Raw genomic sequence first — 13,749 nt, 5'->3', positions numbered from 1 at the left:
ACTTGCCTTCACAGACATATTTATACATACACTAAAATGAACTGGCAAGGTTGTATTAGCATATCAAAGAGTTGCAATGCGCCATCCTACTGACCAGAAACAGAACGAATTGTGATATACCTGGATTCTGCTTCTTTTGCTACACTAGTATTTCTCAACAGTTGCGTCATACTTGTGAAAGTTTCGTTTTGCCAGCTTGTTGCTCCCACTCTGATCAACAAACATGGTGTAATTTTGCTCCAGCCGTGACTGTGGAGAATTTCCACGTACTGCCATGCCTGCTGCCCCCCTTATCTATTTGTTTGCAAGTAAATTGTCAGCCCTAGGGTCGGCCTATACTTCCTTTATCCCTTCTTCTGAAAACAAATACATACATACAAAACCTCCGCATGCAGACTTCTCTGGAAAGACACTTTTTCCCACACAGAATAATGCTGCAGTCAACCAGCACCTGCCCAGATGCAGGAATCCCTTCCGTGTGCTGATCAAATTGCAACAGTGAAGTGTGTGCTCTAATTATGCTGGATTTATTATGAGGATATCAAACTTTCTATTCAAATATCTATTATTTCTGAGGAATCTTCAGTTTGCTTCCCTTTTTTCATGCACAGACCAAACCATCTCCACTGTACGATATTTCAGTACCTTACTACAAGATCTGTATTGATGTCAGAAAATGGTAATTTAATTTTAACAGTACCGGTTCAACTTTGTTATTAAAAACAGTCAACAATTAACTATCAGCCTGTACAGGACACGAAAAGTGATACGTGTGAGATTTTAATGAAATGACAAAGTGCTAGGCTGGCTCCCTCCATGATTATTGTGTCCTACATTGTCTGGTATGTGATTTTGTCCATTGGACATATTATTTCTAATTTAACAGGTTGTTACAGCTTTAGTGTAATTGTGGGAATAAAAAGCATGTAAAATACAAGAAGTTCAAAATAAGTTCTACAGCTCACATTTATGCAACAACTTATTGCATTTTAAAATTACTACAGTGCAAATTACATAAATAAACATACATGTCCTGGGGAGCTTGCACTGTGATAGTGGTTGGATTTGGCACACAGAACTCCCTCTCCTATGCATTCCTCACCGCTGTGGCCATTCCTTGCTCTTTCTCATGTGTGAGCAGTGAAAAACAGCAGCAAAGACCAGGTTCAAGTACTGCAAGTTTTGTCAGCAGATGATTTCTGTTCACATTGCTCCAGAGCCCAAATTCTACCAAAGAAAAGCAAGGTTTGAGATGCCAGCTAATGGCCTGGGCTGTGCTTCATGTACCCCTGCTCATGTCTTTCCAGTTGATTCACATATCATGGACAGAGCTTAAGCTCACTATTGGACTAAAACGGTCAAGGTATCTTCCATCCTGGGAAGCTCTAGCAGGTACTAGCAAAACAGAGGACCCTGGCTGAACTATGTAGGCAGTATCTCAGATAATAGGGGACTAAAACGTCATGCTGCTGATAAGGTGGCAATCATCATATGAGTGTATGAGCAGACGATGGACTCCTTTACACCTAAGTTAAGACCCTCCACCTCCTAGCACTGGTAAGGCTCAGCCTGGAGTCCAGGTTGGGACAATGCACTTCAAATATAGCAAAATAAATAAGACAAATAAGACTTTGAAAGAACTTAGAGAAAGGCAGTCAGAATAATCCCAGGTCAGACAAATGCAAGCTATAAGTAGAGACTGAACAAAATGAGACTGTTAAACCTAAGGAGAAACAGTAGCCTGAGAGGGGACAGTAGTAGCCTAACATCTTGGAAACCACTGCAGTGGAACAGGCAATGACCATGTCTACATGGATGAACAGAGGAAGTAACAGGATCAAACACCTTCAAGAAAAACTGGAAAGAGAAATCTTTTTAAGGACAGGCACAAATTGCCTGGAGGCACTGGAGAACCTCCATCACTAAAAAAAAAAAAAAAAGGTAAAGCAGGTATCTCACAGGAATGATACAGCTAGAGTTGATCATACATCAGGAAAAGTAGCGGCAGATCTCTCAATGGCTCTCCTGGTCTATCTTCTCTGGCCTTTGATAGTGAGTTACTACACTGCACTTCCAGCTCATGCTTTATAGCATTCCAGATGTAGCTAAAACTACGGGGAGGACTGGATTACAGTTTAACTCCGCATTGATTTTCCTGTGAAACACTGAGGTTATACAAAAGGCCAGATTCTCAGACTACATAATTCAATTTAACTTCACTACCTTGAAAATGGATTAATTCAATGAAATTGGGCTAAATTACACCAGATGGGAATCTCACTCCGAATCTATGCCACCGATCATATTTCATCCTCCTCTTTCAACTGACAAGGAACATCAGTCTTAGGTCAGAGCCTTATCTTAGGTCAGACTCTTAATTCTCATGCACTTAAGCTTCCATCTTCAAAAAACAGAACTCAGAAACTTCTGTTTGCCATCAGGAAAATTCTTAAAAACAAATGGTCCTCATTTCTGTGGTCTCCAGTACCAGGACGCATACTTGTCGATAATTTTGCCCATCCTATCACTTTCATCTTTGAAATATTTAACCACAACTGAGTATTTGCTTTCCTCTGACACCTCCAGCTGAGACTCAGTGTAGAGTTGGCTTCAAGAAGAAAAAACCTCAAATGGACTGTAACATGTCAAAGAGATGACAAACTCCGGAATGCTGTAATACAGTGTCAAATACTGCTCTGTCATCTTCAACAAATTCTGGATTTCCCCAGTTTACTGACAAAGGAAGCATGGCTGGGTAAGAAGAACCCACAATTTTCCCAGTTCTGCAATTCCCACGGCATTCAAAACCCTATCACTGCTAACCACAAGAAAAAGAACATCTAGAAATCCCTGAAACCACAGTGGTGTAAATGAGGACTGCATAAGCCACTGGACACCAGTGCAAAAACACCCAGCAAAGTTGTTTATGCAAATTCTATCCAAAACCCATTAGAAAGGGGAACACATCAGTACTTAGGAAATTCTCATGCTGTGTCAAAATGCAGTGCTCCATACCAAGATATTCAAACCTTTAGATGGAGTGCTGCATTGTATGGCTATAAACTCTTCAGAAGGGACAAGCAAGGAAGGAGAAAAGGTGGGCTAGCCCTCTATGTTATTGTGTTTTGACTGTCTAGAGCTTGATGATGGTGAAGATTGGGTTGAACATTTATGGGTAGAAATTGGGGGGAATTACTGGCCTGTCAGTCTGACCTTGGTGCCAGGAAAGGTTCTGGAGCAGATGATCTTGAGTGTCAACACATGGCACACAGAGGACAACCAGGTGATCAGGCCCAGTCAGCATGAAAGGCTTGACCAACCTGATCTCCTTCAATGACACACTTAGTGGATGAGGAAAAGGCTGTGGATGTTGTCTACCTAGACTTTAGTAAAGCCTTTGGCACTGTTTCGCACAGCATTCTCCTGGAGAAAATGGCTGCTCAAGCCTTGGATGGGTGTATTCTTCACCGGGTAAAAAGCAGCTGGATGGCCAGGCACAAATTGCTGTGGTGAATCGTGTCAAGTACAGTTGGCAGCCAGTCATGAGTGGTGTTCCCCTGACCTCAGTATTGGGGCCAGTTCTGTTTAATGTCTTTATCAATGATCTGGACAAGAGGATTGAGTGCACTCTCAGTAAGTTTGCAGATGACACCAAGTTGGGCAGTAGTGTTGAACTGCTCAAAGGCAGGAACGCCAGAGGGATCTGGACTGGCTGGATCAATGGGCTGAGGCCAGTTGTACGAGGTTCAACAAGGCCAAGTGCCAGGTCCCGCACTTTGGTCACAACAACCTCAGGCAGTGCTACAGGCTCGAGGAAGAGCGGCTGGAAAGCTGCCCAGCAGAAAAGGACCTGGGGGTGTTGGTAAACAGTCAGCTGAATATGAGTCAACAGTGTGCCCAGGTGACCAAAAAGGCCAACAGCATCCTGGTTTGTAACAGGAATAGTGTGGAGGAATAGGGAAGTGATTGTCGTACAAGTCAGCATGAGAGAAGCTAAATCGTGAAAACAGAAGGGTGGAGAAGCATACGGAAGAGATGTGCAAGCTGGCTAGCCAGGCTTAGCTTAGCAGTTTGGGGCAGTGCCAATGTTCGCAACACATCTGGACTGCTCCTGCACAGAACACATGGCTCTGGCGCCTCTGTACCACCCAACACTGCAGGGGATCGTGTGCTACTTCCAAGAGATGCCCAGCCAAAAAAAATTAAATGTTAGCTGACATATGTATTAAATTTAATATCAACCTAAAAACTAGGCTTGCATGAATCACAGCATCTGATGATCAGAGTCAGGTTTGCTGGCACAGTCCTGGTCTCAATGGATTGGTCAGCAGAGATTGAAGCCATCTGTCTTCAAAATGTCAGGTAAGTGTGATATTCACATACAACATAAACTGCTGCAATATAAACAAGCCCTAACATTACACATCTCTTAAAAGCAGTGTTGGACCAGTTACATACTTGTTTTATCTGAGCAGATGTCAGCATCTGCTTTAAGTAGACAGAACCAAAACATTTGTGTTCCTTCCTCATCCCCAGCCCCCACCCTACTCAAAAGTGAGGAAGAACTCCGAGTTGTCAGATTTTTCAGTGGCATTTTATACCAGAGCAGAAAGACAGATGTTTTGACGATTCCCCTCCCCACCCCCCTTACAATCTGGGCAGCCAGTCTCTTCGCTACACTGTTCACCCTTACTATTAAAATTGATTTGCACAACAGTACATTGCAGCCAAACAAGCACAGCAGTCTTAAAGAGTAGGCTGCTCACACATGTTTCTGTACTTTGCCAAGACAACTACTGATGAATGGGTCACCTTTTGTCAAGCAACTGTAGGAGCTGGTAGAGAAATAATTTGTGGTTCAGGAAGAGCCACACTGACAGGTAGGCCTTCTCCTGTCCTTCTGCAATCCAACAGCAGTGTGCTCTGTTTGCTGGTCTTCAACCAATCTCTCATTAAAATAACAGAAAATAATGAAATTACAAGGGTTTAAGGTGAAAAATTATGGAAATCTTTAGAAAGTAAATGCACAGACACTGAAGCAGTGGCACTGTGAATCAAATCATACTGAACAATTCAAACACAAGCAAAGAACAATAGTTCAACAAGGGACCAGGCCAAGGTCAGAAATTAAAACTATACCACGCAATGTGGTGATTCTTAAAGTATTGCAGACCACTTCTTAAAACTCAGGATGCCTCCAAATATCACATCTCCTCTCCTAGCCCCCTCACTGTCCTAAGTCCCCTTTATTTTGCTCCAGTCAGTTCAACACATCCAGCTTCATGTTTTCTCACAGACATTCTTGGAGGCGTCGATGCTACTTTTTCTTCGTTAAAATCAAAACAAAGCACAAAAGAACTTCAACAGAAAAGAAACAAAAACAACAAACAAATACCAAACAAACAAACAAGAATAACAACAAACAATCTACTCTTTGTGAGACCTCTGAAAGGTCTTGGATGAGAAGACAACATATTATTTCAAAATTATAATAATTTTAAAAATATTTAAGTCTTATTACTAGTCATGACTTTGAGCTCTAGAGAAGACTGCAGTAGAAATCATGCCCCAAAGTCCTCACACCAGAGCAGCTCCTGACCTAGGTCCAGGTTGCATTTTACTGAATGAAAAATGCAGAGATGTAAGGGCGAAACCTTGCCAATAGACAAGGAGCGGCCATATCACACAGAAATTTTATCTGATTCATTAGAAATCTGATGCCAAATTCTCATCTCCATTCATAGTTTCCACAGTCAAAAGAACAAATGGCACCCATGGGAGAAATATTCTCTGTCAGGAACTGCATGGAGATTATATAGCAGCCTATACTGAGCTCTCTTGCAGGCCTTGGTGTAATGTCCTGTCAAGGAAAAGAAATGAGGTGTGATGCTCAGCCTTCCCCTAGACCTGTAAGACTGCAGAAGCTGCTCTTCAGCATTCTCATATTTGGAACTGGAAACATTCTAGTCCTGGAAATATGACTCCAGTGCCTTTAGCACACTGTGTTGCTGGAAGCGTATTGCTGAGAGTTGTAAACAGAGAGAAGTTATGGAGACTTATAACTGAGACAAATTAGGAGGGACGTTCACCAAGAGATAATGGACACCAAAGCAAATGTGAAGTTTTCTTCCTCGATCCTGATAAACACAAGATCTCATCTCCAAAGAAACCCTTTTTGAACACTGGTAAACTGATCTCTTGTCCTCAAAATGAAGGAAAATGTTGTTCTGTTTTTACAATTATGAAAAGGTCTGAATTTACAGGTAATCATGGTTGGAGTTTGGAGTTAATTATACGTAGAGGACAAAGAGAGACTAATCATAAAAACTTAATAGACATATCTAATTCTCAAATAAGTATCACTGTCATCTCCCTTCACAATTAACCAGGCACTCGTAAACACAAACTGAGCAAACTTGATTTCTCTCTGCAGGTTTACTAAAACCTGCATTTTTTTCACCTCGCAACAGCCACCCTGATGTGCCACTTATGACCACAGATGCAAAAGCTACAAGACCAGGACACTAAACTTCATTTTAAATAATTCCCAAGTACGTAGTTTGGTCTCAGTTCAGGAGGCTTGTAGGCTCCCTGAGGATGCACAGGTCGGAGAACATCTGTAACCCTATGAGCCACATTTCATTAGAACACAATGAAAAGAATTATTTGCCTTCTTTTAAAGTCCCATTTCCAAGAACTGAATCACCTCATAAGCAATTCTTCTGGAGACAAAGTAAAGATGTCTGTTGTTACAGAGCCTTTTCCAGAGCTGTGACTGCCCAGGAGTGAATTACAGCACCCAAACTCTCTATGCTCTCCTCTGGATGCACATTTGCTTGTGGGAGAATGGGCTGTATATATTGGCATGTAAGTACTTCCTCTGTCCTGCCTACACTATACCAGTTCACTACACAGATTTAATTTGCAGTTCCCTCCAAAGGCATTTACCTTAGGAATTTTGGTTTTAACAACAGGAGCCTTTTGTATATATACACACACACAAAATGTCAGCTCTTTCATGATGCTGTGTCAGACAAATGCCCTTTTTATTAACATAGTGCGGGAAAAATGTCCTTGAGTATCTCAGATACAAAATGCCAATAAATTGAATTTATGTCTCATTTAATCTACAATGGAACAGTTAGTACTTAGAGGGTACATACACTTCCCGTAGTCCCTTTCTTCCTGAGAAACTTTCAGATGCTGAAAATCAATTCCTTTTGTCTCCTTGTTATTCATCTGCTACATATTAAGGAGAAACTCTGGGCATTCAGTGATCCCACAATGGTCTTTCATCTCCAGAGAAGCCTGGTATGAATTAAAATCTTACGCTCCTTCAAATTATGGATGCATACTGCAGCATGCCACTGACTTATCTGCTCATGAGTTTTGCCAGTTTTCTCAGCATGCTGCAGCTAACTTATCTGCATCTTCCAGCTTAAGGGACTCTTCTCCAATGCTGCCCATACAGCCCATGAAAAGTGCTTTGATGATAGTGTACACAAACATATATCCCCACACACAACTAGTACTGCTTTTCGCGTTTTTTTTCCAACTCCTGCCATTTAGGATCTATATTAAAAAGTGGTTTTATGATAGCAAAGATCTTAGTACAAGAACAATAAAACACGAAAGTAACGCTCTTTCACTTCAGTGGCCTTAAGAAATTAAGATTATAAATGAGCAACTTTTAATTGACATAATTCCCTGTCATGTCTGTTTTTAAGGACAGTTTTAACTTAGGACGCCGTTTTTCTGTAATGGATGTAAAATTTAACTGCTACTTAGACTGCTGCAGTGCTGGTGAAACACACACTACTCTCATGCTCCCAGCTGCCTGCTGGTTGTGCTGCTGGTCATCCTGTACTGCAGCAACGTGAGGCTTCCACTATCAGGTCTGAAAGTAAATCAGGGCTTATCATGCCTATTCTTGTTTTACTCTTTGTTGCTCTTCCTGTCTATTTTTCTCTCTTTCAAATGCTGTTTGTACACTCCTCAACTCTCAAATATTCCCTGCAGCCAAAGCAACACATTCAAAATGAGAAAACACTTGCAAATCTATATTCACATTCTGTCCTACAGGAACTATCATCTTTTGCTAATCGCTTCTATGTCCAGTACTTTCCCCAGACAATCTTTTAGCCACCTTATTCTACAGGCTCTTAAATGAAACATTTCTTTGCTTAAATTAGATTCACTGTGAAATATTTTCCACCAAGCAATCTTGCTATCTATTCAGTATGGTAGCTTGCAGGGTTTTAAGATAAAGCTACTGAAAAGCTACATTATACCAGAAATGTGTGCACAGTAAGCAACCCCAAAGAGCAGTTAAAAGGTGACAATGCAGCTGAAGTTCACTAGCTATTTTGGGCTCAGATTACAAAATAGCCAAGGAAATCTGGAGCTCAGCATGTGCCTGAAATACAGGTCCAAAGCTACAGTGCAGACAGATAACAGTGGGCACTGAACTCCGAAGTCACACGAACAGCCTGTGCCAGGTAGATTAAGGCTAGCCCACATACACCTATGGCCTGCAGGCACAGGTGATGCCTGCCCAGCAAAGACATTACCTCGCTTGAATCCTCCTGCTGATTGATGACAGCTAGTGCATCCTCTGCAGCCTGGCGCTTGGCTTCGGCAACCGTGCGCTCCATCTTGGCTCGCTCCGAAGTGATCATGTCGTGAGCTTTCCGCTCGGCCTCCGACACCGCCTTCTGCAACTCGGCCATCGCCTGACGTTTTACTTCATTGACAGCTTCCTCTGCAAAGGAGGGAAGAAATCCTCATCAGCGCAGGACGTATGGCACAAGTCTACGTAGGACTGATGCATGAAATGCAGCAGGTACTATGTTATATTCAAAGTCTTCACTTTGAGAAAGACACAGAGGAACCTGCTTCCTCAAGACTCTTCAAGCCCATGCAGGTGCTTCTTTAATTCCGCATCACTGAAAGTTCTCTCAAGTCTCTAACACTTGTGATGATTCTTGTTATTTTGATTTACGGTCAGTACTTCTTTATGTACAGACATTTCAGATCTCTGGTGTGTTATTTTTGTAATCTTTTTCAAAATTTTACATGGAAAATTTGATTTGCAGCACACTAGATTCATTAATATCTTTTGAAAGAATTATTATTTAAGAAATATTATTATGGACTTTTTAAAAAATGTATCTTTAAGCTCTGGGAATTAAGACTGGATTTATAATAATTAAGATTTTTTTCACTTATGTTAACAAATAAATACATGATGTTAAGAAACCCCCAAGACTTTATTTAAAAATTTTAAATCACTGCTCTAATATATTTTCCTGGACATGTAATTTTACAAGCCAAAATTAAAATTTCTTTATGATTATTCAATTGACCTCTTGATCTCTCCTTCAAGCACATGTTTACACTGTGAAGACTCGACTTCCTGGCTCCGCTGAGCTCTTTCTTGAGCACAAGGCTCCAGTGCACAACTGGCACCGAGCAGGGGCACACACTGACTCGCTAAATTCAAACACTCCACACTTCTTGTAAAATAACTAAGTCAGTGTGAGCTGTTTTTTCAATATATACTAGAGACATATCTTTTATTCCAGAAAACATAGATTGTCACAAATTAGTTATTTGGGTTTTGATGCAGGAAGAGTGCAAAGATTTTACTAATGAACAGTCTGATAATTGACAACTAAAACAAGTAATTTCTTTTTTTTTTTTTTTTTAAATTAACTGCTCTAATTAACAAGGAAACCATCCTCCCCCTGAATTAGTTTATCTAATTTTCATCTTTATTCAAAGCAAAATGACAATGATTAATTGAAAATTTAATAAGCAGTAATTATTAACTTGGCAAACCTAGTACCAATTAACACTCTATTAAAACTAATTATGACATGTTTCATTCAAGTGTTTGCACTTAATTGTTTCATCCACTTGTATAAACCATCTTAATTAAATGTTCTGTTTAATTAAAAACATAGATTTCTAATAAAAATGTTTTACTGTAGATTAAAATCTAAGCATTACAATGGTGTTATGGGTTTGAGTTTTAGTGCATATATTTAACCTATGTATTTGTGTGCATGCACATGCATATAGAACCAACTCGTACATACAGATATGGAGTTGATAACTCCCTTGAGATTTTACATCTCATAGCTCTGCATTGTTATTTAAAAAAAAATAACAACTACATGAAGTCTCCATTTTCAGTTAATAAGCAAATTACAATAAAGACTTAACTTTAAGCCATGTACTGAGTAAAACTGAATTAAAATGAATTAAAATGAAAGAAGAGTTCTGTTACTCTGTGTGTGTGTGTTATGCGTGTACATGTCTGTGAGAGATGTTTCAGCTTAAGTTTTCGAGGGAGGGGAATTTCTAGATAAAACTTCTGCCTTTATTTTTATGAGGCTGAAAATATGCCCTTATATTACCCTACCATAAATGTTGTTTAGGGGAAAGCCTCAGGAGAGGAAAAAAACGTACCCTTCAACCATACAGCTAAGGCTTAATTTACTTTGAATATTCAAGGTGAATTAAAATTCTATCTAAGTGGCAATACAGGACAATAATTTTTGCTTACGATCAAAGCTGCAGCTAGACTAATTGTATATGCAAATCAGGCAATTTATATTTAAATTATGCATTCCTATTCTAGTCCCACAGGCACACACAGATCAGCAAAGGGAATTGGTAGGACATTTGCAAGGTGCTTGAATATTTATTACCAACTGCAAACATTCACTGATCGTGTGAAAAGAAATATACACAGGCAAGCATGCAGATGCAATTTTATTACCATTTTCAGAAAAATGAGGCAACTTAAATACAGACATTTTGTGTCTATGAGCTGCCATTATTAACAAAGTGTATTTCTTTGAGAAAATATGTATTCTTGTTGATATTGCTACGAATAGAAATTATCTTTGTATGGCATGATGCACTTTCATTACATCACATAAATTTAGTTCTACGTTGAGGCGTTTGCAGTGGTTAGAAATGGCAGTTTAAACTATTATATTAAACAGAAGTACTGTACTCCAACATTTTACAAAGACTTCCAATTTTATATTTTCTCATCCTATATAATCTACTTCTTTTCAGTTCAGATATAGAAATTGAACTCTGTATTCTAACTTCTATATTGCATAAGTTTTTTTACAAAGCTTCTGAGATCGTGAAGATGTTTAAAGTGCATACAAGGCCATACGCCTGACTGATACTTTTTAATTGGCATAAAATATGGATTGGACTTTTGTATTTCCATTAACTTTGACAACACAATTTGTATTGTGCTATACTAAGTGTGAAAACAAATAGTTAAAATACGTCGAGTGTTTTGGTCACAATGCACCACCATTATTTCAACACATTGTGAGCTCATGAACACCCAAATAAACTATTTCCTATCTCTGATTCCTGCCCATCTTCTTATAATAAATGTCTCCAGTGCCTACAGATATTCTATAGACAAAGAAAGCAGGCTTTATAGTTTCATATAACAACAAAAACTAATATTTCTGCAGGAAAAGTGACAGTGAAGGAGATTTTATTTGCCTTGGTAGTACAGAGCCATGGAGACCAAGAAGGATAGCAGCACATTCTTTCTCTGCTTTTCCAGAGAAAGGAAGAGTGACTAGGTTCCAGTATCAGAAAACATGGATCTGGAAGCTTTTAAAACCAAATACCTAAGATGCATGTATCTGCATCCTCCTAAGCATTCTTTCGTTCTAGGAATGCAATGGAAATCTTCCTTTCCTTTGAATAGCGCTAACTCAGAGAAGCTCCTGGGAGCCAACAGCCTGTGTGGAATAGGTGTCACTCAGCATGATCAGAGGTCCTTGGAGCTCACTCAAGGGAGGTACCCAGCTCATCATTCACTGCTGTATATAACCAGATGTGATGATTCTTCAGCCAGCTCCTGGTCACCTCTCTCACATTGTGGGCACATTCAGTTCACATGATGAGAAAAGAGAAGTGGTAGACAGGGGTGCAGACCTCTATTATCATGACATTTTTACCACCTCACTCTCAGGCTGACCCTGGCAAAGGCAGCCAATGGGAGTTGGTGACATAAGTTAACTTCATGCTCGAAAATACACCATCTCTTTCCTGGGACTACCTTGGAGAATATGTAGGGGATTCATTTTCTTTGTATGACAGAGTATGGTCATTCTACACCTGTTAACTCCAGAGCTAAGGGACAGGGGATGGCTGTGTCTTCATGACACAGAAAGAAGCTAAGGCAACAGCTCACAGTGGGCATGGGATCCTCTCAGTATTTAATAAAGATAAATAGGTATTTCCAGAGAGTAAGTCATCTACCCTGTCATCTGATTGATGCTCTTCATGAGCCTGCCTCTCTCTTATCTACTTAGGGACACCAAGAACTTGGCTTGTACTCTTCATCTACATACCCATAATTCAATGAGACAAACTAGGACACTGATGTCTCCTTTCCCCTGCCGTATGAAACTGAGTTGGATTCACATGGCTTTAATACACAAGGTGCTGCATAATATGTGCTTATCCAAAAATCAGTCTCCAAAAGTTCAAAGTGAAACCCTTTTTTGCATTCTTTTGAGGTTGCTTTTTAACCATTTTCATGCCAAATTCTTTAGATTCAATGGATTCAGCATCCCAATCAGACTTTTATATCTGATTCAGCTGTCTACACATCGGTCTTTACAGACATTTGAGATACCAAGATATCCACACTGAGCCAGCAGAAATTACTTGTAAGAGATTTGCAGCCTTCTTGACTGGCAGTTGCAGCCCAGTCAGGAAACTACAGAGCATCTCAAATGCCACTAGAGACCTATTCTTACTGAGCTGAATTGCACCTTTACCTCCTTGAACTGATTACGAATTGTGGATACCTCCAACTTCAGTGCACCCTCCTGACAATGAAGACCCATGATTTATGAAGAGCAGTATGCTTTCTGAAGTTTTACTACAGCTAGTAACAGATACAGGTGTGCATCCTGTAGAAAGTTAGACTTTCTTTTATTCTCCATTTCACAGGCACACTCAGTTAATACATGGAATCTGATTTAAACCCATGTCAGCATGAAAACAGAAACTAGAAATGGAACCAAAAGAAAGAGATTACATATATGTTCACAAGAGGCCATGTCACAGATCCTCTACACAATACCATTTGTGGATTTATGCAATGTTCATGCACATCCAATTTTATAACTCGGGCCAAAAGTTGTAATTAACTTGCATTGCTTTTAGGAGTCATAAATGACCTGATATGCTAACAGCACAAAAACCTAGATTTTGCCAAAATGAAGTTCCTGAAACTCCACTGAGAAGTGCTCCTCTCAATGAGATTTCCTGGAACTGTATGTTTATTCTTCTTTTTCATTTAAGATACTAGCAAAAATATGGCAAAGCAAAATATAAAAATAATTTTGGGCATTGAGTTACATAAGCTACACTTTCCTTGGGCAAAAGACAAATACTTGGTTTACTTTGTCATTTTTCATAGAAAATGCAGCAGTTCTAAAAATATTAACACATTGGCAAATCTAGACTTTACATGACAAACCCACATCACACAAACAATACAACCTCATGTCTGATGCAACGGTATGCCAGCATAACATTTTTAGACATATGTTCTGTATCTAGTTTAAAATACACCAAAAAGCAGCAAGCAGTTACAGGAGATTGGATCAGAAAGCATAAAAAACTGCAGCATATTTGCCATTTAATCATTAACTCCTGCTCAGACAGCTGCAATAGACTTCATGG

The 13,749-nt window shown here is 39.7% G+C and overlaps 1 protein-coding gene across 7 annotated transcripts in view; it reads right to left on the bottom strand.

Moving 5' to 3' along the window:
* The window catches only part of RUNX1T1 (RUNX1 partner transcriptional co-repressor 1), a 114,344-nt gene that overhangs the window by 5,448 nt on the left and 95,147 nt on the right, over positions 1-13,749 (bottom strand). For all 7 annotated transcript variants that reach the window (XM_065830395.2, XM_065830397.2, XM_071803952.1 and 4 more), the window contains one exon: positions 8,571-8,761. In XM_065830395.2, the coding sequence (XP_065686467.1) occupies positions 8,571-8,761 (191 nt within the window). The remainder of the gene's footprint in view (positions 1-8,570; positions 8,762-13,749) is intronic.

Source organism: Patagioenas fasciata, chromosome 2 (genome assembly GCF_037038585.1).
Source record: "Patagioenas fasciata isolate bPatFas1 chromosome 2, bPatFas1.hap1, whole genome shotgun sequence".
Lineage (NCBI taxonomy): Eukaryota > Metazoa > Chordata > Aves > Columbiformes > Columbidae > Patagioenas > Patagioenas fasciata.
This window is presented reverse-complemented; position numbering and strand designations above follow the sequence as displayed.